The sequence below is a fragment of the Netta rufina genome (assembly GCF_964035555.1).
Source record: "Netta rufina genome assembly, chromosome: 2".
In the NCBI taxonomy this organism is placed as follows: domain Eukaryota; kingdom Metazoa; phylum Chordata; class Aves; order Anseriformes; family Anatidae; genus Netta; species Netta rufina.
The window spans coordinates 59,893,913-59,920,615 of record NC_140124.1 but is presented as its reverse complement, the minus strand read 5'-3'; the positions used below and the strand labels follow the sequence as shown (position 1 = coordinate 59,920,615).

At 37.4% G+C, this 26,703-nt stretch overlaps 1 protein-coding gene across 1 annotated transcript in view; it reads left to right on the top strand.

Moving 5' to 3' along the window:
- Positions 1-4,068: 4,068 nt before the first annotated feature.
- POU6F2 (POU class 6 homeobox 2) overlaps positions 4,069-26,703 on the top strand; it is a gene marked incomplete at both ends in the record, with an annotated part of 312,801 nt that continues 290,166 nt past the window's right edge. The window contains one exon of the mRNA XM_084282352.1: positions 4,069-4,173. Coding sequence (XP_084138478.1) covers positions 4,069-4,173 — 105 coding nt within the window. The remainder of the gene's footprint in view (positions 4,174-26,703) is intronic.

The following is a 26,703-nucleotide window of genomic DNA, read 5'->3' as shown; positions in this document are numbered from 1 at the left end:
GCAAAATGCAATATAGTGCCTGGCTGGCAGAGATGGATAGAGAGAGGGAGAGAGAGAGGAAGAGCCATTGACAGCTTAGAATTAGGCTTGTTTATCTTCAAAGAGTGCAAGCCCGAGTCTTGCGTGTTTAACCTGTTCAGCACCAGTGAGTAAAAGGCCTATGCTGCGAGGTACAACAGCTTGCTCTGACAGAGCTGTGCATCCATCACTCCAGAAAAGAGGAAAAATAGTCCCCCTAGTGTACCAAGGCTGTAAAAAGCAGGAGGATCTCTCGCTCAATTCACTAGAGCTGCTACAAGTTCTGCTATGGCATTTGAGCAACCGCGGAATCATAGAATCATAGAATATCCTGAGTTGGAAGGGACCCTTAAGGAAAGATGTTATTATAAAACCCTGTGTTCTGTGGACTGCAAGGTTTGCAGTTTTTGATGCAGGGAAACATAAACAATCATAAATAAGGAGCAGGAAAAAATAGATGTGTGTTTTAACACATCTTAACTATGAAGTAATTGGCTTTTGCATTACTGTATATTTCTATTCTAATCCTTGCTGTTCTCACCGAGGAAATATATATTCTATTCTCCTGGAAGAAAGTAGAGACACTGTTATATACAATAATGCTGCTTTCACAACTTCTTAGCTTTGTACCTGGGAGCTAAATCAAATACATTATTCTATCCAAAAGTACTATTTTAATTTTTATTGTTTAAATTAAACAGGAGAAGCATACTGCAAATAGCTGGGGAAAAAAAAAATCAATCTGAAAGATAGAAAGTCGTTGGTGTCACTGCGCACCATGACTTTTCCTGGATTTCAAAGATCAAATGTTTTGATGCAACTCAAAACACAGGCTTTAGATCCCTTTGAACTTGCAGTCTCACAAATTAAGTCATAGTTGAGCCTCTTCCATTTGTAAATCTTGACCATTGCCCCTCTCTTAATAGTTTTAGGTCCAATGGTGCAAGCCTGGCCCATTGTGCCAGGTGCTGCTGTGGCACATAAAGCCTACGTGCTCTGACCATCTTCCTCTAGGGTGTGCTGTGGGAATTACACCAATAAAGAGTTTCAAATGAGATGAGAATATCTCTGCTAGGGATGCAGCACAGCTGGAGGGGATGCAATACTTGACATGCTGTCCTTCAACAGTTTTTCTCGTGTTGGCAACAGGAGAGTGAGCCTGGCATGCTGAGCTCACCTTTGCACTCTGCTCTCCACCCCAGCCAGCCCTGGGGCAGATTATGGGCCACCTCATTCCCTCACTTTTTTGATGGATATCCTGAGAGCTAAATTGCCTTTTGAGGAGAAAAACAAGGGTAAGTTTGGGGGGTAGGGAGACAATTCCTTGGTGTAATTAAAAAAAAAAGGAAAGACAGTCTTTGGCTGACAGTTCTTACAGGACAACAGAGGGGCCCAAAGGATGAGGGATGCCAGTAATTCATGCAGAAGCACTGTCCAGCCATGCATTTTTGTGTATTTTACACAGTGGACTGGCATTTCCCTGGAGAACAGGCTAATGATGGTAAAAGGAGTGGCAGCAGAGCTCCTTCTGGGAGTAAGGAGCTCCTTCAGCTCTGTGTGAGGCTGGCTGGTTTGTCGGTACACAAGGGCACAGCAAACCTGTGTGCATGCATGTGTTTTTATGTGCACCACTGTGCTTAGCTGGGTGCTGCAACATGTGTCTACGTTAGTGTCTTTGCTAATTAAAACCCCAGAGAAGTAATTATGAGGTTGAGTTGCTCAGAGAAGTTAAGGAAATTTGAATGATCTTTGCGCAGATACATTACAAAAAGGCTCCTCTTGGAAAGAAACCATAAAATCAACATCTTTTAACTTTCCTTTCAGATTCCTGTGCAGTATTTGCCTTCAGCCTGTCTGTTTTTCTGGAGACAGCCAATGCAGTCTCATCTACTCACTCCCCCATTTACCAACTGCATTTTGGGCTGCTTATGATGATATGGATGTTGATTGTGGCTTTCACAAGACTGCCTGGATTTTCCACAGAGTCGTCCTGAGGGATGAAACCACAGCAAATTCTCAGCTGACCAAAAGGCAGCTCAAGATATTCATTCAGTGTATTTTCTTCCATGAGTAAGAAGCAGATAAGATTTCAGCACAAATGGTGCATTTTAATTATGTTTATAAGTGAAATGCAGAGCAGATGTTGAAAGCACCATTTCAAGTATTCCTACCTCATCCCAGAGGCAGAGTTTCAGTGTTAATATTGCATCTCTCTCTAAAAAATGCTTGATTTGAAAAACTTTTAAAGCTAAAATATCTTGTTGGCCTAGAAGCAATCCTGGCTCCCTGCACATCTAAGCGTGAATTCTTTTCTTGTATTTGAGTTTTGAAATATGTACCAAAACTTCCTTTCTTAACTTTTTATTTTTTTTTAAGTTTAAAAAATATATTAAAAAGACTAGAATAATGCAAAATAAAATTGATATATCCTGCTCTCTCACTCGCCTTAAAACAAATTCTCTCTCCTTTACATGCATGTGCGCACACATACACACACATACATATATATACATACACATATGTTGCATTATATTCTAAGCATTCCTGGATTCTGGATCTTAAGATTATATTGTAAAAACTATTTGACTGGCAAATGATGTACCTATAATTGGGATATTGTTGATATTATTGCATTTCTTTGGTTATCACACTCTAAGATCAATATTGTCAACACCTTTAAAAAAGAGATAACAACTTTAAAATATTCTCAGAAACTTATTTAAAATGGAAGGGGTGCATTACATTATGCTCAGAGACCAGGCTGCTTTTTTCTGCATTTTAGTTTCTGAAAGTCTTTGAAAACCAGCTTTTTTGCACCAGTAACATAAATGTAATTTTAGGAGGCTAGAAAAATGCACTAATATTTATATGAAGCTGTGATGCAGCAAAAATTGTATGGGCTGTTATTCTAACCTATTGCCAGAGGACTGCATTGATCTTCGAAGGGTTAAAGTGCTACCGGGTTACATTAATGTCACCCTTCAGCAATCACTGGCCAATAACATATCAGCAATCAATGCTGTGGTGTGTTGTTCACAACACTCAGTTTTTGGAGACAAGTGGCTGATGTATTTTGACAAGAAGAAAAAAAACAGTCTTGGAAATTCTTGCAAATCTTAACTCAGAGAGGAAAATATATGAAACAAACTGCTTCCATTAGAAAAAATGGTAATGTTTGCCATCATAAGTAACAACATTTTATGTCAGTTCAGTGGAGCAGTGAATGAACCAAAACTCTGCTAACCTTCAAAATGGAAAGGATTCTGTAAGTAGGATTTACATAGTCTGAATATTTTATATTTTGAGTGCTCATCACAGCTCACATAAACTAATACCTAAATATATATTTCAAATAAAGGGAACATTTAACTTCTGGTGGAGTAAAGGAGCAAGACACATTTTGGGTTGTGAATACTGATGCAGGTTCCGCAGCCCCTGCTCCCTGCTGTCTTGTTGGTAATTTTCTTCTACCAAGTTCTCCTAATTTGTGCATGTATGGAGAGGCAGTGCAAGGCTGTTTGCTTTGACACAAAGGAAACTTACAGAAAATAAAAATAAAATAAAATAAAATAAAATAAAATAAAATAAAATAAAATAAAATAAAATAAAATAAAATATAGGAACTCAAACAGCCATAAAGTAGAAGCATAGAGGGGAAAATAAAAAGCAGAGGCTGTGAGAGGATGCAAGGGGTTAAAGTGCTGACCACTCTCTGCATATATAAAATTATATCACCTTATCTGAAAAGTTTAGGCTCAAAAGAAAAGCCTCGGCTTAAAATGCCTTTTAGGTTTATTAAATCTTTAGGCTGAAGATTACAGCAAGTGTTTTGTCTTTGGTGAGTAGCTGTTTGTCTCACTTTATTTACTTGGTATTGGGTATTTGTCAATGTCATTTCATATCTGCAGAAAATTCATACGTTATATGGAAGTATGTATGTGTGTGAGTGTGCTGAAGGTCACATGACTGTTTCATCCTATTTGGTGGAGCAGCTTGACTTTTTTTCCCTTGCTTTTGGTGATGGTTGTGAGTGCAGAAGTTGATTGACAGATGCATGCCAGAAACCCCCATTCTCCTTTTCAAAGACTACATATGATGGATTGCGATCTTTCAGCTCAGCAGGACACAGGGACCATGCAAGCTGTAATTGGTCAGGTATGGAGTCAGCCATTTCTCAACTCCCCTTTTATTTATTTTTTTTTTTTCACAAGGGTCTAACCATATGATTCACATAATTCATATTTACAGTACCATCTTTCTATCTGTATCTTCAGCTACCAGCAAGTGTAGTACTGAAAGTGAGAAAGGCAAAAGAACCACAATAATCTGGCCAGGGAATCACGAGTTAAACCTAAAATATCATGCTTTTCTTTTAATAAACCTGGTTTATAATTTGGTCTGAGCTTTGCCAAATCAAGCTAGTTATTAATTTACCTTTGTATTTTGTTTAAATGTGCTGAAGTAGAAGAACAGAAGAGTGAAAGTGTTCTGTTTGCTAGGGAGTTGCTTTCTATTTCTGATGCTGTTCATTATTCCTATATTGACTGTATTCCTATACTACAGGCTGTGGATTTTATTTCCCTCTTTTTCTCTTTATTTCTTTTTTTTTTTTTTTTTTTTTTCCGTTCTTTTTTTCTTCTTTTACTCCTAATCCAGATAATGTGTGATTGAGCTTGGTAAATGTAGTAGTCTTTGCTGCTGCAGAGGGGCAGCCTGCAAATTAAACACTGCCACAATCTGAAAGGTCCAGGTGGTCTGCTCGTGCTTCCTAATGCAATCCAGCACAACAGCTTTAATAAACAGCTCTATTTAGTTCTCCCTCCCTGTATCCAGGGAAGGGAACTGGTCTGGGGCTGCTGTGATGAAATGCCAGAAGAATATCTCTCAAAGGCCTCACAAGCTGATTTTTAGAGCTTTTCCGTTTTGTCGTCTTTGTCTTCCAAATGGGTCAGTGAGTCCTTCTCTTTCTGTTTTGTGATTTCTGATAAGTCTGTAGTTTTTCTGTGTGTCTTGTAACTGTGCTGTTTTGAGCTTAGCCAGAAGAGAGAAGAATCATTGTCTTTTCATTTGCTTCGAATAATAACCTGGAGTGGGGACAGAAATTAAATTATTTTCTCCTGTTGTACACGGAAGGCTGTTTCCCTATGAATGCAGCCGGAGTCGGAAGAGGGTGTCTGTTTTTCTTTTCTTCTAACAAAATCTTAAGCGCTCAACACTTTCTCATTAACCACTGCCTTGTAAATCAGTGTCTGGCAAAGGATATTTTTTGAACTCTCAAAAGTTTGTGTTTTTTGCATATGTTTCCAGTGTACTGAACACATGCTGCTGAAGTGATGACTTAGTATTTGTTTCCTATATATTGATACAATGGTGGAAAAATACGCATCCTGTGCACTGTTTTCAACTAAATTATGGCAAAGCACAGAAGTCCCTCAAAGCACATGGTTTATTAATACCACCGTACACAGTAATGCATTTCTAGGCGGAAAATGTCAAATATGTAATACCATGTTTACCACAGACTTTCATTGATTTAAATATTTTAAAAATAGAAAATACATTTTTTATTAAAAATCCCCAAAACATTAACAGCTTTCTATTAGGCTGCCTTGCACCTAAAAAAGTGGGGCATATTTGTTGGTATTACACTGCTTGAAAATACGTATTTTAGAGCGGGTTAATTACCTTTTTGTGTAAACTTGTCCTGTCTTAAAGAGAAATATTTAATGATTGTAAAGCAAATGCAATGGCAAGGTTTTGTGCAAGTACAGTTGACAGAAAAATTATCCTGAAACCTTGATAAATCTCAAAGCTTGTGATATTCCTTTAATGTAACTTTTTCTTTGGCATGTAAGAAAGTGTGAGTTAGCTGTTTTATATTTAAAGCTTGCTAGCTCTAGGAAAGTGATTTTGAGGCTTAAAAGGGTATGAGCATTTTTTTTTTCCCTGTGTGTAACATTGCATATTTCATCAATCTAAAAAAAAAAAAAAAAGAAAGTTCAGTGAATAACTGGAAGAATGTTTATTGCATGGGTTACTTAATTTAATTTCCTAAAAATCAATAACACTTCAAAGAAAAATACATGTAGCTATTTTAGGAGACTAACTTTTTTGTTTTATTTTGTTATAATTGATGGATTTAATTATTGTGCAACTTAATTGTTAGGTATTTCAAGCATTTTTTGATCTCTGTGTATGCATATTTACCTATTGTATGTGTTAGTGGACACATCCAAAAATGTTCATAAAACCACAAAATTTGCGAGTATGTTTTTGATTTATTGTTCAGTATTTGGTCATTATTAGCATTTGTGAAGATGAAATGAAGTTAAAGAAAATTGTATTTTTGTTATTATTATTATTAAAAAAAGTATACTCTAGTTATAGAATCAAAGACTTACTTAAAACTTGGGAAGCAATCAGCATAATTACCAAACATTACTGTAACTAGAAATACACATTCATAATGTACTCTAATACTCAGCTGAAAAGAGAAAATAACCATCAAAAGACAAACCTTATGCCATGAAATCTTGCCATGTTGTAAGTCTGTATTTGATATTGATAAATAGTAAAGATTTGCATATTTGGGATGTGTATATTGCTAGAAGAGACGTTCATTTCCTGACACAATTGTTTTAGAAAAAGTTCTTAAGAGACTTTATTAACTTTCAAACCTCAGAAATCAAAACTTTAAATAAATGTTTATCATTTTCCTTTTTTTAATCTCAGAATCATGTTTTTTTCTCCAGCTGTGAGAACTAAATTTTGTTTTAGCTAATCCTGCAGATATAGCTTTAAATTCCATCTTGTTTGCTGCTAATGGAGTGTGAACTTGCCTAATTAAAAATCCAAACTATACATGTGTATCTCTGCTCCAATAGAGATCAGAAACAGTAGCAGTTATTTGTAGTTCAAACACTCGTCTGTGTATGACACAAAAGTAATAGCAAGAGCATGCTGATCTAAAGGCATTTTCAACACGAAGTACTTGTTCATCATTAAATGCATTTTCCACTTTTTTTTTTTTTTTTTTTTAATCCTTGATTTCCTCTGTCTCAAGGCACCAGTGCCCACAGTGACTCCCACTGGTGATGGCAATGGTCAGCAGAGCACTGCAATCCTAACTACTACCTAGCACCTGGCTGTACTGGCTCCAAGGTGCAGAACTGGATGCATGCTTTCCCTCTGGATTTTTCCTCCCCTAAGCAAGCAATTAAACAGCCAAGTACTCTGAAGAACAACCTCCTTGCCTGGTGTGTCAAGATCTAGAAGCTCATTGCTCATTGTGATTTTGATTCATAACTGGAGTGCTTGGAATGAAACCCTGATCCCTGACAGCAGTAGTCTGTAGCATCCTTCCTTGCACGCTGAACCATAATATCCATTATTTCTACAAATGCCTTTTGCTTTTAGATATGCAATTAGCTGGATTTTGTGCCACATTCCATGTATAGCCTGAGCCCATTTAAATGAACAGGTAATTAAATGCATCATGTAATTATTCCAAATTTTTTTCTACATTCCGTATTTTCTAAAAATCTGTGCTGTACCTTTTTCTTCTATTTTGCTTTTCTTTTTCTTTCCTTTTTTTCTTTTCTTTTTTTTTTTTTTTTTTCTATTTTTTTTTTTTCAGACCCAAGCTTGTGAGTGACAGGTTAGTTCATCAGCATTACAGCCCTCCTGTTTTTGTCTCATCTCATGCAGACAGGTCACTGTGTCCAATCACCCTTCTGGCTCTGCTGGCCTCAGGGGACCCAAGGCCAGCCTGCCATCTTGATCCACCGGCCTCAGGGCCCGGGCTGGCTGCACATTTTTGTGTTCACTGGTTCTTGCAAATATATGGGGGGTGGGAGGGTGTGTGCATGTGCTTAAATAAGATCTCTCTGAAGTGAGAAGAAGTAAATTAGGTAACACTCTTCTTCAAATAAGCACGCCTTTGTGATTATTATTGCGATGTTTGACTTTTCTTTCTACATGCTACCCGTGTTTATTTTATATATTTCAATGGCATCCTCCATGTAACCTCATCATCTGGTAAAAGTTATTTATGCAAGGGTAAACACAGCTCTCTGCCCATACAGAGTTCTGCTCCGGAGCCCAGTTTAGGTGAGTGATACATTGCTCAGCTGAGGTGGGTCTTCTTGTTCTACGTTTTAGATTCTTGGTTTAGGGTTTATTCATTCTTTCCCTTTTTTTTTTTTTTTTTTTTCTCCACAATTAATGGGGACAGAGCAGGGGGAAAAATGCTTTGGAGAGACCACTCATTCCATGGGCCACTTACAGAAGTTTGCTCTGTTGTCAGTATTGATTTGTAGTGCAGATCACTGCATACCCAGGAGTTTAATTTTTACCAAACGAAAATTAGGTCTATAGTGTTAGTTTGTCTTAAGCATCTTTAAGCAGTAGTAGAGAAGGTCCTTTTCTCCTGGAATACCCACTCGTGTCCCTAATAGACAGGAGCACCTATAACTTAACGCAAACAGAAAAGAACCAACTTATACATAATTTGAAGATGCACTTTGAGAATACATGAAGGAATTAGGCGCTTTCATTACCAGTTTGGGACAAATCCTGTTCTTACAAGCAGGGCCAAACCTTTTGCTGTAAGCATGACTACTTGCATAAGTGAGGTCAGAGTATATGTCCCCTTGTCTGCTCGCTCAGTGCCCAGCACAGACACAGCTGTCCTCTGCAGTCACCAGCAGTCACTTTCTGCACTTTAAGAAAGTGAGAGAGAGGCGTATGGACAGGTACAAGCTGACTGTTGTTTCCAGGAGTAGAGAGGCAGTGTAAACAATAAGAATCATGTTTGAGAAACTTCAAAAACATTTTTTTTTTTTAATATTTATGAACAAGCTGGTACTCTGATAATGAAGCATTCCATCTCCACAGAAACGTGCTGCTTTATACGCTCTCCAGCATACTGTGTCCTTAAGAATTATTATTGTAAGGAGATGCAGGAATGTGGCTGTAATATTTTACAGTATAAATATTTGTTGTAGAGGAGTTTGGATCTCGTTAATTTAATATATGTAAATTCTTTGGTCCTAGGCCTGGATTCCAGCAAAAGAATGCATTTCTCTGTTGACTTTTCTTTTTACAGCAGAAGAGATGGATTTTTATCATTTTCATTCACGCTTAAAAATATTTTTCTTTTTTTTCTTTTTTTTTTTTTTTCACACCAAAATCAGGTTTTAATTGAAATCAGTCCTCTAAAAACATCTTTATTCATTTTTCCTTATTGAATTTCTTTTTTTTTTTTTTTTTTTTTTTCTTTCTTTTTTCCTGTTCCATGTGCTTCTCTGCTGTCTCATGTGTTAGTTTGTGGGTCAGGCCAATTAAGAGGTCAAAGCTCTAAAAAGCTGTGATTTGCACTCTGTGTATATTCACTGTTATTCTAATGGTAAAAGGAAAATAATGTAGGTCAGATGACCTTTAAATTGCTGGGCAAGCAACACTCGTCCAGTGATGTAGATTTTTATCTTTTGGCAATGCATTTACATTCAAGTACATCTATGTTTCCTAGATGGTAGGCTGATAAACTAAATACCAATCTGGGCTACTTCTGTATGTACAGTACATAGAAGTGACTGTGCTGAGCCTCTTATCTCACACTGACCTGTAGCTGTAACAAGACTTTTATTTTTCTTCTCTGATCTAACTGCAACTCAAATGGGAGAAAATAAAAGGACAATTGAAGACAAATTGTATGTAGCATTTTCAACATTAGATGAGGGCATGGCAAAATATTCTTGTTCCTGTGATTTACATCTCTCAGTGGCATTTACTTGCAATGCTGCTTCTTTTCCTGAAATTGTAAAAATGACAGGAAGAACTTCAGACCACTCAATTCTGAATATACACGTGATTATATCTCATTTAAATTAATAGGACTTATGCCTCTACTTAAAAGTTGCTCAGCAACTTAAGTGCATGTAAGAAGTCTGCAGCTGCTGAATCTTTAGGTATGTGAGCAACGCCTGCTGCCTCAAGCTGCACAGCACAGCACTGAGCTCAGTGGGACTCCTGACGTAAATAACAATTTCCAGGATCTGGTCCAACTTGCCTATTGAGCAACTGTCACAGCTAATAAATATAACTAAGCCTGGTTTAAATGCCAGCTAAATAATTGTAATGTAAACTCTTATAATTAGAACTGACGATTAGGATTAAAGATAGTAATTCAAGGCCCTTGAACATTTTTAGGTTTCAAGGATGTCAGGCTACAGGTAAATGGACTATAGCTTCAGGGTTTTTGTTTTATCATTGGCTTTGAAACCTCTGTGATATGTAGGACTATTTCTTCAAAAGAGAAAGATTAGTTGTTGATATTTGCTACTGATTCTCTGTTGACTGGTAGTGCTGTTCCACAGGAGAGCTTTATCTAACTGTTAGTTCAAAAGAAAATTTTGAAGATCAAGAGACTGATCTAAATTCCTAGCCATTTTGAAAAGTGGTAGAGGGAGCAAGCTGGAAAAAGAAAGTGGGAGGGGACACAAAAAGCTTTATTCCAATCCAATCTTACATTATCAATCACTTAAATTTTCTTGAGTTATTTAAAATAGATTTTGTAGTTACTAAGATTAAAAAAGCCTATTATTATTATCAAAGAGTGATATAATTTGTAAACACCACACTTTATTATAGCAAAATTAGGTCCAGCAAGTTCTTATGCAGTCTCCCTTTCACTCACATGCATAACAGCAATCAATGTCATTAACGCTTGTGCATTAAAGTTGAGGAAATGTGTTTTGGGGAAGAGAACTTTGAAACATGGTCTTACTCTCAGGTGTACCGCACAGCTGTCCTGTGCCTGTTGCTTGTGCCAGTAAGGATTTACAGGGCCAGATGCTGACACTTGTTCTTGTCAAAACAGGTGGGTCCAGTCTTGATGGGTTTTCATGGACCACCTTACTGTAAAACAAATCCCATAATTTGATAAGTACTACTTCAAAATCTTACTTGCAAGAGTAACTTTTGCTCCTGTGATGTTTCCAGAGAGTGTTACATATAACACAGCAAGTGTTACTTGCTCAGCATGTTCTATTTGGACTGCTAACTCTTTGCAGGATGAGGCTCTCAGCTCACAGGTGGGTATTGCAAAGAGAACCAGGTACTTAAGCAAAATTAAAGTGTTAGAAAGGAAATTCATGTTACTTCAGTCACTGATTTCATCAAGTAATTCTTATTTTACAAGTTTGTAGCATTTTCAGGGCTTTCAGGTTTATGTGCCTGAAAGACACAATCAAAGAAACAAAGAAGACACAATCCAGCTGTGCAATGGTTTCCAAAAAGGAAATGTTATAAGGGCAATAATAAAAAACAAAAGTGTTTTTATTTATTTTTTTTTTTTGTCACCCCCTGCTATGGAAACAAGAGATTCAAGCAACAGAAAATAACAGGGTATGAGCTTTTTACAGGCAGATTAGTGAAAATCATGTTAATCATATTGCAGAACAGCTGCTGTTTAGACATGCTATCACAGACACTGCTGTATCAGAATATTGTCCTTTTCACCAAATTGTTTTTATCTCTAACTACTTTTCCACTTACTGAGCCAACCTGTGAAGCTCTAACACAGATTTTACTTGAGCTTCACTTGCATTTCCTGTGCAATGAAGTAAGGGGAAGTTCTGCTGGAATAACAAGTCTATTTGTTTTTATTATTATTATTTCAAAGAAACAGTGACTTTGGCCCATTTCTGGAAGTTATGTTAAAAAAAATATAAATTGCAGCACAGACTAAGACTGAAAGAGCAATATTCATATTTAAGACATTTCAAATCTTGAAATGACTTTTTTTTTTTTTTTTTTTAAAATGACTTAAAATCACTGTCTGCTATCAATAGCAAACTGGCAACAGCTTCCATTTATTCATATTCTAACATAGGTGATTAAAGGCTGTATTTTATTAAAATTGATAAAAATAGAGAACTGCACCTGATCGCTAAACAATCCAGATTTAAAAATTAAAAATGGTTAAACATGTAAATAGCTCTAACATGGTTTAAGGCAGACAATTCTGAGATATTGTGGTGATTGCTATATCTGTTGGTACTGGAACAAGATGCTTAATGCTTTCAGAGTCCTGGACTTCCCACCAGTTTAGGACTTTGTTCCAGCAAGTCCCGAGTGTTTTCAAAGGCCTTTGAGGCAGGATTTGGCCCTGAAGGTCCCAAGGGAAAATGTTTCATTTGATATTTTTTCCAGCTCAGACAATGTTAATGAAGGAAAAATGGTTTCCCATGAAAATTGTTAAGTGTCTAGTGAAAGAAAATCTACGGAACAAACAGCTATTGCAGGATTTCTGGCCATAAGTCTTACCTTCCCCTCACTCTGCCCATCCCTTTCTGTGTACAAAACGTGCTTCACATTCTTATAGTGGATTATACAAAGCAGAAATAATATCTGCAAACAAGAAGCTCTCAGTCTTTTGGAGGAAAGGTTGAAAGTTGTGGCAAATGCAAAAATGGCTTCTAATGTGGAAGAATAAAGCAGAGAACATCAAATTCATTTCACTTAGTGTCATTCATGATGATTTATCTTTATAGTCAGGGCAAACTGTGGTCTCAAAGCTGAAAAAATTTTTTTTTTCTTTAAGAGAAAGAAAAAATCCACCCTAAAACAGGATGTTCCAGCTTGGTTCTTATATCCTTAGGGTTGCAATATTGAATTCAGAATTGGGAAGCTTAGTCTTGCAGCCAAATTTGACAAACAGTAGGTAGAAATGTTGGTTTGTGTATTGTAATATTCATGGTTGGAAATAAAGAAAGATCAGATTTCTTCCAGAAGTTTGGATGTAGTATGGAGTTTGGATGCACCACCTGCTCCAGTTTCTCACCAGAAAAGGCAGAAAACCCATGCACGTAAGCCAGTGAGAAAAGCTCACACTTTCAAAGCCTGACCGAAGACAAACTGTGAGGGTTTGTTAATGGATCTGAACACAGTTATCTTTTTGTTTGTTTTATTGATGTTGCTTATTTGAAGGGCCATCATGAAACCATTGCAGCACATCCACGAGTGCACACCCACAGACTGATCAGGAAAGCTCACATCAGCACCACATTGCACATTAGACTGTGTGACACTGAAGGCTTGGACGTCACCTGGCCTCAGTGGGATTTAGACATGTACAGCCAAAAAAATAAGCTCTAATCCAGCTCTGCTCCACTACTGCTGGAGAGCAGGAGTCTGTGTGCAGGTAGGTGAAAACCTGGAGGCTTCACCTGAGATCTTAGGTTGAGCAATCGACTTATTGGCTGCTGTTGGCCACCAGTAAGACCTGGGTTTTGAATAATCAGTCAAAAGAAGCACTGAAGCCTGGGGTTTCATTCCCTGCATGTATTGGCTGCAGTTTATTTTTTCAACTCCTGCTGGATTCTTAGCAAGAGGAGAAATTGAGGGTTGCCCCCTAACTAGGGAATTAGAGTGACCCTGTGATAAATTTTAACCCAAGAGGCACTGTGGATATTCAGCAAGCCTTTGTTCTGTTCTGCTCATCTCCTTATGCCAAGCCCATCACCATAGTTATTAGATCTCAAAGATTACATTCTTTGATCTAGTGCTTTCTAAATCCTTAAACCACAGTTTATTTATTTAAAAGGTTATATCCAGCATTGGATTGGATTGTAAAGTACCCTTTGACTCTTTCATGAAGGACACAGTAGAAACACATGCTGCTGAAGGAGTATTTCCTTCTGATCACAAAGAACCACAGAATTTTATTGAATTAAGAACTGCACAGGAATCTGTACTTTTAATCTGGCCAGTGTGTTGAATTTTTTGTTTTACCTCATTGGTACAGTGATGTCATTCTTTTCTGATGAAACAGGCATTCATTAGGTATGTAGGTGAATCTCAGCTAGTCTCTAAATTAATAACAAAAGCAGTAAACAAACAAAACCTTGCAAAGTAACCTCACATTTCCCTAAGAAAATTAATTCACACTAAACCCCATCCAGATGTTAAAAGTGCACGTATTCAAGATGTGATACTGGGGTCTGTTTTTGATCCGATGTTTACCAGCATGAATCACAAGTAACTCTGCAGAGCTAAATAGAGTTACATTAGGGTAAACATGACCAACAGCAGCTTTTAAGCTTGTTCCATCAGATTCAGAAGCCCTTACATGAGCAAATTTCCCAGTGTAGTCTAGAATGCTTGATTAATTATGAACTGTGTGATGTGACTCCCAAGCAAACCAGCAAGAAAGCACAGAAAGCAAAAGAAAAGGACACTGAAATTGAGCCCAGTGTGCTCTATCCCCTGACTGATATTAATTATACAGGATTCAAACTGGTCTCTTTTTTTTTTTTTTTCCAATCAGTCCTGCAGGGCAAACTGTAAGAATTCTCATGCAATTTCCCTTAATTCCAGAATAACCAAGACCGGAATTGGCACCTGAAAAGAGAAATCTTATTAAAAATAGCTATTATTGTTTCATTCTTTAATGCTTGTGTTTGGTTATTTTTCTTTTTTTGAGAAGCTTAGCCCCTGGAGATAGTAGCCTGATTCTACTTTATACTTAGACTTCTTTATATCATCTTGCAGTACAAAACAGCTGTAAAGTGGGTGTAAAAGTCATTCATTTACGTGTACTTCAAAGCTTCTATATTTCCAGAATGGAAGAAAATCACCATAGTGTAAATGGGAATCAGGCCCAAATAGATAGAAGGGAATTTCCATTTTTCCAGATGGAAATGGAAAAGGGATAGGCAGAAATCAGACAGGGGGAAGAGAAGAAGGAATAAGATTTATTTAGTTGCAGATAGGTGTCCATTAACGTCCATTCTTCTGATCAACTGAAATGAAAAAAATAAAGGGTGAAAGGGCCAGATCCTGTTTTACCTACCATCGACTGTACGTTTGCTGGCAGTAATGAAAGCATGGAAGAGAGGGAAAGTGAGCACCAGTCAAACCATAGTAGTCAGTAACTGACAACAGAACCAAAACAAAATAAAGACTGCTTTCTCAATCAATCAAGTCCATTACTGTTTTAAAATGAGTATGATTCTGAGCTACCCACTCAACAGAACAAAAGGCTTAATCTATTTTTATTTATTTATTTATTTAACCCCATGGGCTGCATTGCAGTTCATTGCAACATTTGACAAAGATCTATGTTTCGAGAGCATTATTCAGTTAGTGTACCTGGATTAGTGAAAAAGAAAATAAATGAAATTCATAGGAATTAATGTCAGTTAAACTCCCTCTTTCTATACTTTATGTTAGAAATATGAGGCATATGAGTTTATGTTTCAACTCATAGTCAAAAGGCGAAAAAAAACAGCAAAACAAAGAGAGAAGTGAAACACAGAATTACAGTTATGCTAATGGGAAACATCTTAAAATTTAGGCAGACATGGCAAAAATATTAAAATAACAATTTTGGGGTTGACCTAAGAGTTTTCTTTGAAAATTTCAGTAGCTTCTTACTCCATTTCCTTTCATAACCTTTTAAAAATAGGCACATAGGAGGCTTAAGGGTTTCTGTGAAGGTTGTGAGATTTTTCTCTTTGCTTCCCCATTTTGTGGAAGCACAAGAGAAAAATATTGGGAGGGCTTGTAGCACCTTCTATAATTAAAGTAACTCAGTATTTCCTATCTTAAGATTTTTTCTGCTGTTGCTCTTAGTAGTTCCACCTAGTTGGCTACCTCATCCTAAATATTTTTGAAGACAATTTCAGCCAAAATACTTCAGCTGTTTACTCAGATTAGGGAAATATGGGTTGATTTTACCCATGTTAAGGACACTCCATATTTAAGAGTGAAAGCTTGAATCTGATGAGGAGTAAGAGCATTGTGTCTATGATATCTCTTTGGGAATCCCATGACAATCCACCCATGTTTGACTACGTTCCAAGCCTTTGAAAAATGTAGTTGGCACATGTTCACTTGGCAACTCCAAAGAGTTATATCCCCTGAAGATTAACAAAAAAAAAAAAAAAAAAAGGTGTGAAAGTAACCTCAAAGTCATCAGCACATCGACAGGATGCTTATCTGAATCATATCTGACAGGTATTCATCTAAGTGCTTCCTGAAAAATTCCAGCAATACTGATTCCACAATACCCTTGTGCTGTTCTGTGTTTCTCTCTTTAACATGCATTGTTAGAAAGTTTTCCTTATGGAAAAATGAATCTTGCTCCAAGTTAAGCCCATATCTTTTCTCCTCTTTTATGGGTATCATTATTTATCCCTTTTGAAAGCCTAGTGTCTAACTTGGACTCTCTTGGGAAATAGTAGAGGTGGCACCAGGGACCATTGCTTTTCTGTGTGCTCACTGACATCTTTGCCCCCCAGCAAAGATGGTGGAATGAGAGATTTGATTCAAATGAAGACAGGGCAAGAGCCAGGGAGGATACAGGTGTAGATTGAAACAAGGAGTCAGCCAGGGCTAGAAACTGCTGAGCAAAGGGGGAACTTGTCAAAAGATAGGGTCCAAGAGAAGATGGAAACTGGAAAGAACAGTAAGTCAGCTTGTCCATGAGAAAGCTGAGAACAGAGGGGCAGCAGGGAGGACCCCAGACCTGCCTGGGGACATAGGCTGAAACAGAGAACCTGCGGGGCAGGTCCCCTCACTGTTCAAAAATATCTGCTGGCAAATCCCACTGGCGAAGTGTCTCAGTTTTCCCTTAAAATTACTGCAAAGCTATATATGCAAAATATGAACAAGAATATTTGAATTGAGTCGCATAGTATAAATGAACAGTTATAATTTGTTTTCCTTGTAAATATGTATAATAGCCTCTTTAGTTATGTAAACAACTAAGGTTTACATAACTGTAAAAACAGATTTTGTAGATGAGGCTCCTTCAGTGTGACCTGTGCACTTCTGCACTGTTTTCATAATAGTATTTGACAACATAGATAGTATTTTATCATACTTCTTTCTGAATATTATATCTGGTATATAATGGGCTTTGGTTTCCAGAAAGGAAAGAAAAAATATTACAGGCCAAATTCCAGAAAATGCATGCTTTTTTTTTGGGGGGGGGAGGGAGGGGGGAGGGGGGGGGAGGGAAGGAGGAGGAATTTGGAGGAATTTTAAAGAAAAAAAAGTAACTTTGAATTTGGTACTTAGACATTCTACATTAAAAAAAAAAAAAAGCCAAACTGAAACAAACCCATGGAGTTTTCTGCTCTCCTTTTCATATGAACAATAGTCTTAAAGGCTTCAATACAGCTGAATTTTCATTATGAGTGAAAAATTTCACAGAGATCTTGCCATTATGATTTCCAACAGACAAAACCTATCAACTTCACTAGCAGTTTTACTAGAGCACTGACCGACATTGAGCTTTTTGTATACGTATTGACAATGATCTTTGTACAAGGCAGAGATATGAAGCCCCTGTAATTTGTCATATCTGGCTCTTAATTCACCACAGTTTCAATTAGTTATTTACAGTGCTAGAAGATAGAACCATTGCAGAGCCAAGTGCTTTTTCACTTCAAGTGTCTAATACAGCTCCTTTACTGCAAAGTAAAAGCTTCAGGTTACTACAGAGAAACAACATTGGATTATCATTTGAACAGATATAATTGCTACTTTCAGCAGCTTGAAGCCACTTTAATTCCTGTACTACACTGATTTTGTCTCTGATGGGAGGGGGAAATCTTCTGAAACTTCTTTAGCATTATTTACAATTGCAACTACATATAAACTAATGCATGATTAGTAATAGAATACTACCATACTGAAGAAAAAGTAGGAATAGGTGGCTACTACAAAACACTTATGTGGAACAGGATGATACATACAAGGAAAGGATTAATTGTCAACGAGGGAGTGTGGGAAAAAAAAAAAAAGAAAAAGAAGAAAAATTAAGATGTAGAGAGAAAAAGGAGTAAAGCAGCTTTAAAAAAAAATGTTTTACTTATAATAATGTTTTACTTATAATGTTTTACTTATAATTAATTAATTATAATTAATTTACTTATAATGTTTACTTATAATGTTTTACTTGAAAATTCCAAATATTTTTTAGTATGTTTGTTACAGTTTTATATAATGATTCAGCAATCATAGAGCTTACAAAAGTTGAAAATTTAGAATTGAGGATAATAGAAATACCTCCATGTTACATTTTTTCTCTTCATTTTCATCTATTCAGCATTTGTTCAAAATACAAGCTTAGGGATCTGCCCTTGTAGTAATGGTGCAATATACGGGGTTTAAGCAGGTGTAACCACTTAGAGACAAGTATAGAACCAGGGCTTGACACTATCATTTAATGTTCTTTATCATGTTTTGCAAAAGTTTTTAGTTGTTTCTAGTATTAATGTTAATTGCTTAAGTTTAGCTTTTCTGTTCTAACTCAAGATAGGCATAGGATTTTTCTAGTGACAAATTAGCACCTATAATGTTTCAGATAAACACTGCAAAATCAAGAACAAAAGCTATATATAAAGCTACACTTAAAACTGACTGACTCCTAAACTTGTTCTGTTAATAGAGGCATTGCTGCCTGTAGTCTTCCCCTCCTGATGTGATTTAATGATCCTTTTGCAATTGCTTTTTTAAAAGGCACTTTATTTTTTGGTCAGTATCCTTCTGCTTTGGGTTAGCTTCTGCTTGGTAAAAACTACCTTGGGTACTCACAGCTTCTGTGGCTGTGTTGTATGCAATACTGACTAAGGTTAGGAGGATAATTATATATTTCAGGCTCTCCGTTCATGTTTTTCATCCAGTAACGGTCTCCCCTCCAGGCAGTAGCAAGAAGAAAAACTTCTATTATTTGATTGGCTGCCTAAAGTTTTGCTAAAATAATGTAATCTTTTGTTTTTCTAAATGAGTATGAGGTAAATTTGTAAGAATGGGTTTCATATGCAAGCTCACTTAGGTACCAGGGACATGGATTTATATCATTAAGTTGCTTTATGCTGTAGTCCCAGGTCTGTACCTCTGCTCATGGACAGTTACTAAAGATATTTGGACAGCAAATACTAGGTATGGAGACTCAAAATTTGGTTCTTTACCTCAAGGGCATGGAGAACGTAGGACATGCAATTGCAAAACATATGGCAATTTTTTTAGTGTAGATAATTTATTTTCCTAACACTTCCACATTTGCAAGCCTGTGCAGTGATGTCACCTTCTTTACTTGTTATGCTATAAAATGTTAGACCTGGGGGATTGTTTGTAGCATTTACCTGATTACTTCTTGGTCATTGGTAGGCCTATTCATATGTATAACTCTTTAAAACTTGTATAGAAAAGCTAAAAAGACATAGGAAGCACAGGCTGACCTGGTAGATCTTAATTACACAAAGATGTGTAAGACATTTACATCAGATGAGGTAAAAGCATTTACACAGTGAGGGGTCTGCTCCCTGAGGGATAGGGAGCAGGGCAGGCCCTGCCTGAGTCCAGGTCCTGGTGTGGAGCAGTTGTGAAGGTGGAAGGTAAGATGTCCTGCTGGGACAATGGCCACTGGTGGGCTTGGGGAAGAGTTGCAGCATTGCTGGAGTAGGCACTGAGGGTGCCAGGTGGGGCTGGTCAGAGTATGTGGGGTCTGTGGCAGAGGAAGCTCAAAGTATTCAGCTGTGAGACCAGCCTGGGGCTTGCAATCCTGCACTGAAATGGGAAGGCTGAGTGAATTCTGTGAATCACGTTGAGTCTGGATTCAAGACCAAATTTTGAGGGGGAATGAAAATCTCAAGATGACTGAAGACAAGAGTGAGACAGCAGAGGAGGTAGGTAAACATCCTGCCCTCAGCAGTAGGGAGTTGACTTGCTAGAGGCAGGGTAAACTGCACTATTCCCCACTCTCCTTTCTCTGTCCTGGTGCTGTTTGGTAACTGATACCAGACGTGCAAAGTGATATTGGGGTCCAAATAAGATGGTGCTGAGTCTGCCTTGAGCTATTGGGACCTACTGGCAAAGCAACTGCAGGCTTGGTTTTAATGCTGTGTCTTGAGGGTGTTCTGGGCTTGTGCTGCTCTTGGCATTTCTCAGCTCAGGTATGTATAAACACAGCTGCAGGGATAGGTACTGTTTGCGTATCCCTGGGCTAATGCTAATATTGCTGGATTGTGGGGTATCTTTTAGTACACATGAAATGACTAGTAAATGTCATGTTGATTCTAATAGGGTCAGGGTTTGCTGCATATGTCCATCTGAATTTTTTAAAAAACTGGTTAAGAACAACAGAAAGGTTAGTGTGTTTCAGCCAGGAGTTTCCATCTTGTGATAACTGGCCCTATGTTAAGGCCCAGGTCTTAAAACTGCATGAGAATAGACTCAGGTGCAAGAATCCATTTACTTAGAGAATGTCCTAAGGGCTGACAAGAAGTTACAAAAATAATCAGAAATGAAGGGAAAAATGTATTTAGCCAGGTCTTCCAAAACTTTGTAGTTGTGTTGTGATGTGCTTTGTTGTTAGTCTGCTTGCTAATGGCAATGACTGATCAATGAACCCTTTAATTGATCTCAAATATAAGGTAAATTGATCAGTGTTCTTTCCAACTTTCTTAAAGTTGAGAGACAGTGGGAGAGGATTAAGCATGGTTACAGCTTCACCGAGTTTTAATTTTGCAGGCAAGGCTCTCTGTATGTGATGTATGGGGAGTGCTAGAGGAAATGTGATAGTTAAATTCATCAGCATTATGTTAAGCGGGAAGCTAATTCCCTGTGGAGTGTAGGCAATCTACGAACTGCTGCAGACACTGTTGTGAACAGTCTTTGGTTGGGAAATATTTGGGCAATCATTGTTAAAAGATTATAACTTCTTTCTGAATGGCTTCCTAAATCAGAGTTACGGAATACAGATCAGAGATCTGTAATAAATACGTAGACTGTACTTCAGCATGTAGTACAAGTTTAGAAAAAATGTTTGGTTTATTTTTCTTTGTTTTTTGTACTGTCTGACTTTCCAATGGATTATTGTTTAGAGGTGTGGTGCTTTTACCTTGCTAGGCAGCTGAACTCCACCAGAACTGCTCTCTCACTCCCCTTCCTCAGAAGAGGAGGGGAAGAAGAAAATGAAAGAAACAATTCACAGGTTGAGATAAGCATAGTTTAGTTAAAGGAAAATAATTATTAATGGAAAATTAATAATTAAATTTACAAAAGGAAAAGGGGAATAGGGGGGTGGAAAAAAAAAAGGCTGCGTGGAAGTGCAGAGGAAAGAAATCACTCTTTGCTTCCCACCAATGAGCAATGCTTGACCATGTCCTTGAAGCAGGGCTTCAACACATATAGTCATTGTTCAGAAGGACAGAGGTTTCACAATGAGAGCCCACCCCTCCCCTCTTCTTTTTTCCACCTTTTATTGCTGAGTGTGACACCATATGGTATGGAATATCCCTTTGGTTGGTTTAGGTCAGCTGCTGTGGAGATGTTCCTTCCTCACCTCTTGCTTACCTCCAGCCTGCTGGCTCTGGGGGGGCTTGGAGGGAGTCTTGATGCGATGCCAGTATTGCTCAGCAGTAGACAAAACACTGGTGTGATACCAGTGCTGTTCTAGCTACAAGTGTAGGGCACAGCACTGTATGGGATTCTGCAGGGAAAGCTCATTCCATCCCAGCCAGACCCAGTACAAAAGGTTGAGGAAACCGTTTCAAGACTGGATTTTTTTTTTGATAGGTAGCAATACATCTCTCCCCTTCGGTAAAAAAAAATATAAAAATCACAGATGAAAAAGTAGAACATCAATACAGAGTTGTGAAAACTGCTTTTTAAATGAGGAACAAAAATAATTATTCCACCAGTGCATACAGGGTTATGGGTTTAATATTTACTTTTGTAGTGGGTTCTTGTTCCTAACACCTAGATGAAGGTTTTGACATTTCAACAGCAAAGTTGTAGAGATGCATTCTGTTACCTCAGTTCTCGTAGTACCACTTACAAAAGTCCTGCTAGCTTAAATAGAATCACAGTCAAGCAAAAACTGAATATTCTTGAGAATCCATAATTTGCTGTCCTGTGTCAAGCATTTTGCATTATGATATTGCTAACAAGCTTTCTTCTCAACAGAAGGTATGTTGGGCTTCCTACAATTAACTTTCCCTATGAGTGTTTTTTTGCTGTTTGTACTTGTAGAGGGCTTCTACAGCAAAGGCTTTGGACAATATTATGTCAATGTGTCTGCATTTGTCTTAAAGAATCTCTCTTTAGTATACTTGTATATTCCAAAGTGTTTCACAAATGCAATGTTCTCCTGCTTCTGAGCCCTTCAGTTGCCTGTGAGATGAAATGGAAAATACATAGCTGAGCCTAGTGACTTTACATGGCAGTGTATATATGGAAGTAGAGAGTGTATTATTACAAATGGAGTTTAAGAGGAAAGTGCACCAATTCCAATTTAGAGTTTGGCCAGGATACCCACTACTATAGGCCTGCAGGGGAAAAAAAAGTAGTTCTGCAGCTGTATCAATGCAGGCTGTTTTACCGTGGTTCTCTATTAGGTAATAGCTCACATATGTTAACACTTGTGCTTAGGAATATGGGGTCGTGTTTGGAATCTGAAGCACCTGTATTCAGGTGTCTTCACTGGGTGATCTTTCCAATCTAGGAGATTGTTCTCCCTCAGGTGCTTTCCCCAGGTGTGCCATCAGTAGAAGGAGCTCAGGTGTACTAGGATTACTTCACATCCAGTCTTTCTGTGGTTCACAGTAAGCACTAATTCATTTCATATTTGCTTGTTACTAGTAAAACCTGATACAATAGCCCACTTCACTGCTGTATCAAACAATATGGAGAGAGCTAGATTATAAAATAGGATGCAAATTTATTCCCATTAACCTAATACATAACCTTTTTGTGTTCAAATTGCATGCTGCACACATGGATGTAATTCTGACATCTGCTAAACATGTTGTTATCAGTATTGCTAAACAGACCTTTACTGTGAGCACAGGCAGACCAAGTGTAAATACTAATTAGGGCCTAATCCAAAAATCCATTGAAGTTTGTGGCAAGATTCAATGGGCTTTGGTTGTATCCCAAGGTAAAGAATTAATCACTATTTTAGCAGAGCAATGCCTCTTCAGTTGAGAAATTCTCTTGCTCATGGGACAATTTTGTTTACCTGGCTTCTTCAGTGTTCCAAAGTTCTTCTGTTTTTACCTTTCTAGAATAATGTGTAATCTCTTTAACAAGTATGAACTGACTACAAAGAAGCAGCAGCAAAACCTACTGTACTGCATAAAGAATGTCATAGTGGAGACTTACTTGTATAAATAAAGCACAGCACATTTATCCAAATCTACTGTGTTGTAAAGCTACAAATTCTGTTAAGCTTGTTTGCAAAAGGCTGTGGGCAAAGGATGAAAATCCTGGCTTCACTGAAGTCAACAGGAACTTAGTCATTAGCTGATATCACCCAGAGAGTTGATGGTAGTTATGAGTACAGAGAGTCAGTGCTGAGGAGAGAACAATTCCAGATATCCTGTCATGGATCTTGACGGAGTGAGATTATGGAGAACTTTCTACCTTCAAAAAGCTGTGTATTAACTAATATCCTACATGTACCATGGAAAAAGTTCAAAAATAACTGCTGCAAAACCTGGACACATGTTCATTGTCAGTGGTCCAAAGAGCCTCATCTTCCACAGACAAATCTTTATTATTGTTCCCTTTTGCTTTGCAGCAATAACTGCACTTCACTGTATCCTTCCACTGCTTCAGGAGGGACAAGAATGCAAGATTCATGTTAAATATTGCACTTAGTACAATATTCAATACAGTGGTATAATATTAATGCAGTACTGTAGTATTAATGCACACTTTCTTGAAATTAGCACAGTAAGATCCTGTGGTACTTAAAAGTTATGACAGCAGCAGACCTCACATGATGTAATATCAGGCTAAAGTGGATCTCTTTTGTTAAGTTTCTCTAGTTACAGAACTTTCAAGCCCTGCTTTCATGGGAGAAGCCTCACTAAACAGAGTGATACTTCTCATGTTCTTAAAGCATAGGGTGTGCTTTGGGCCTTTGCTGGAATATGGCCGACCTCTGACCAGGCAGATGAGGTCAGCATGGGTGTCTCCACAGCAGGCTGCATGCAGTAGTCTTTTTTCTGTTCTGTGTAAGTATATAATCACCCTTAGCAGCCTGAGCACACCTTTGAGATTGATATTGAGCTGTCCCAATGACATTTGATTAGCATAAACAGAAAATACCATGGGAATGTGTTTGTTTCTACAAAACATCTAAGAATATCTGTCTACCTGTAATGCCATCTGTGCCAACTAAAAGACATATTCATCTAAGATGCTGGCTGTATATAAACTTCCAGGCAGGCTTCAGGATGCTTACAGTCCTTGCCCAAGTAGGAGGTAGTTGAACCTTAATACATTGATTGAATTCCTCTGAAGAGAAAGATACTTCTTTTCAAGATCAGATTTAAATACATCTTGGTATTTTTTTCTTTCCCCTCAGAAGTGTATAATTTTCATCTGATAAAAAAAAAAATAAATCATTGCTGCACAAATGGAAATTAGCACTTCTCCCAATTTTTAGGGATTAGTGTAGAGTTAATATTACCTGAAAGGATATTAAATCACTACAAGCCTCCCCTTAATGAGAGACTTGATTCTTTTTTATTTCCTAATTTTTAGATTTGTAGACCAATATAAAACTCTAGCATATTTCTGGTAACTGGAGGAGTGTTGTATTATTATGTTTTAATGGAAGAAATGCCTGGCACACCTCCATCTAAATAATACAGAGAAACTTTTAAAGAATTTTTAGTTTTCCAGATGTACTCACATGTTTCATGAATCCTGTAATTTTGAGTCAGTATGTTTTCTCCTGCAGCCTATAATTATTGATAGACTCTTCTTAATATGTATCTCTGTATCTTCTGATACTTAATTTGTAGTTTGGTATTCATCTGCTCTAACCTAGGCATCTTGAAAAATATACATCAAAGTCTGAACTGTTTTAAGCCTGGTTTCTGTATATGTATATAAAGGAAGGCAAGGACAGAAAGCTAAACTGGAAAGTCTTATTGAACTGGGTTAACTTTTAAGATAGGATAGGAGAGATGCTTTTTGTTATATATCAGTTGTAAACAAAAATACTTGTTTTAAAAGCTTTATTTGAAATATTGGATGGCAGTTTAATTCTTGCAAGTGAATTTCCATAGCCCATCACATTTTGGCTTAATAAAATTGTCCTAAGCGGTATACCAAAATTGAGTGCTGTAAATGCATTAATTCTCCTCCATCTAAGGAGGAGAACAGGTGCTTCATAACATAGTTTTATATTCAAATGGAAAAAAAAAGAAAATCTCATTGGAAATTCCTTTTTTTTTTTTTTTTTAATCTAAATCATCTGTTGCATGAGGATATAAATTTCCCTCCAACAAATGTTTTAAAAAATACCATGAAATTAGTATTCACAGAACAAGTACTGACTGTTATATAATTCTTAAATGAATTGAATAGTGGGGGAAAGGGAAGCATCTTGCAAAACAACACAAAAAAACCTCTGCTATACAGAGCTCTTTTTTTCTTTCCTTGAGTATTAATTCATAGCAATCACAATGAAGTGATTATATATTGCACTGTCAAACACCATAAAGGAATTATTAGTGAATGGAGACCTCCAACTTACCTGGCCTTATCATCTGAAACACATTTTGACCATTATTTTAAGAACACGTCAAGCACTCTGTGTTCAAAAGTCATGTTCCTTTGTAGAGCCTGGAACTAGGCTCTCATGGATTGAGAATTACTACTCTGCCTTACAGGTTCTTGTCACATGGTTCTTCACAAGAAGTTCTTTGCTATATATGCATAGTGATGTCTGGACAAGGCTTGTTGGTTAGTTTTTAACAGTTGTCAGCAATGGCTCCTCTAACATGTTTTACTGTTCTTTCTTTAGGCAAACTTGTATGAAATCAAAGGTGTTGATTTTCTGATGCTGGACTTGCTATGGTGTGTAATGATGAAGTAAAAACAAACACCAAAATTTTTTATAGGCAATAGTTTGTGAAATTTCTTTACAGTAAAAGGTATAACTCCTCTACTTGTAGTTCTCTGCATGTTTCCAGATTCCGTCCAAAGATTTACCATGGAAAAGAAGGGCTTAAAGTGCCAATATGCTCATTGCTTGTAGGTACCAGTGGCTGCTTAAAGGGAGTTTCATTGTTCTCTTTTGGCTGTCCAGTACCACAGAAGGTTTGTCAAAGGGAACCAAGGTGGTGCTGATGCTGTGCCAGAGGAGTCTGGAATTAAATCTTTTAGGAGATCCAGGAGGCCTCTGGGAGAGTCTGAACATCACTATGTGGAGTTATACCCCTGTAAAGGACCCCATGTGCAAATGTGACTCTGACCCAGGTCCTGAAGGATCAGGATGCTTTGCCATCTTCCCCCTGCTTTTACCCTCCTTGCACTGGCACTACTTCTTGGCACTGGTGTCTGCTGTATTCCATCAGGACATAATGGGAGTTTAAAATGGCCATCAAAAGATGAGGGGCTTAAATTTTTTCTTTTACCATCTTGTTTCTGATTGTGCAGCTGCAAGCAAAAGGCAGGGTCGTGCTTGCATCTGGTAGGAAGCAGCTAAAGGGTAACTGAAAATTGGTGGTCTTAGTTTTTGAAGTTGAAATTAAATTCTGGGCAGAAGGGCCAAGTAACTACCCATTTTTTTATTTTTTATTTTGAGGGGATAAGTGAGAGACGCCAGTCACTCACATTGAATTGTCACATGAGACTGAGTTAAATTGCGTA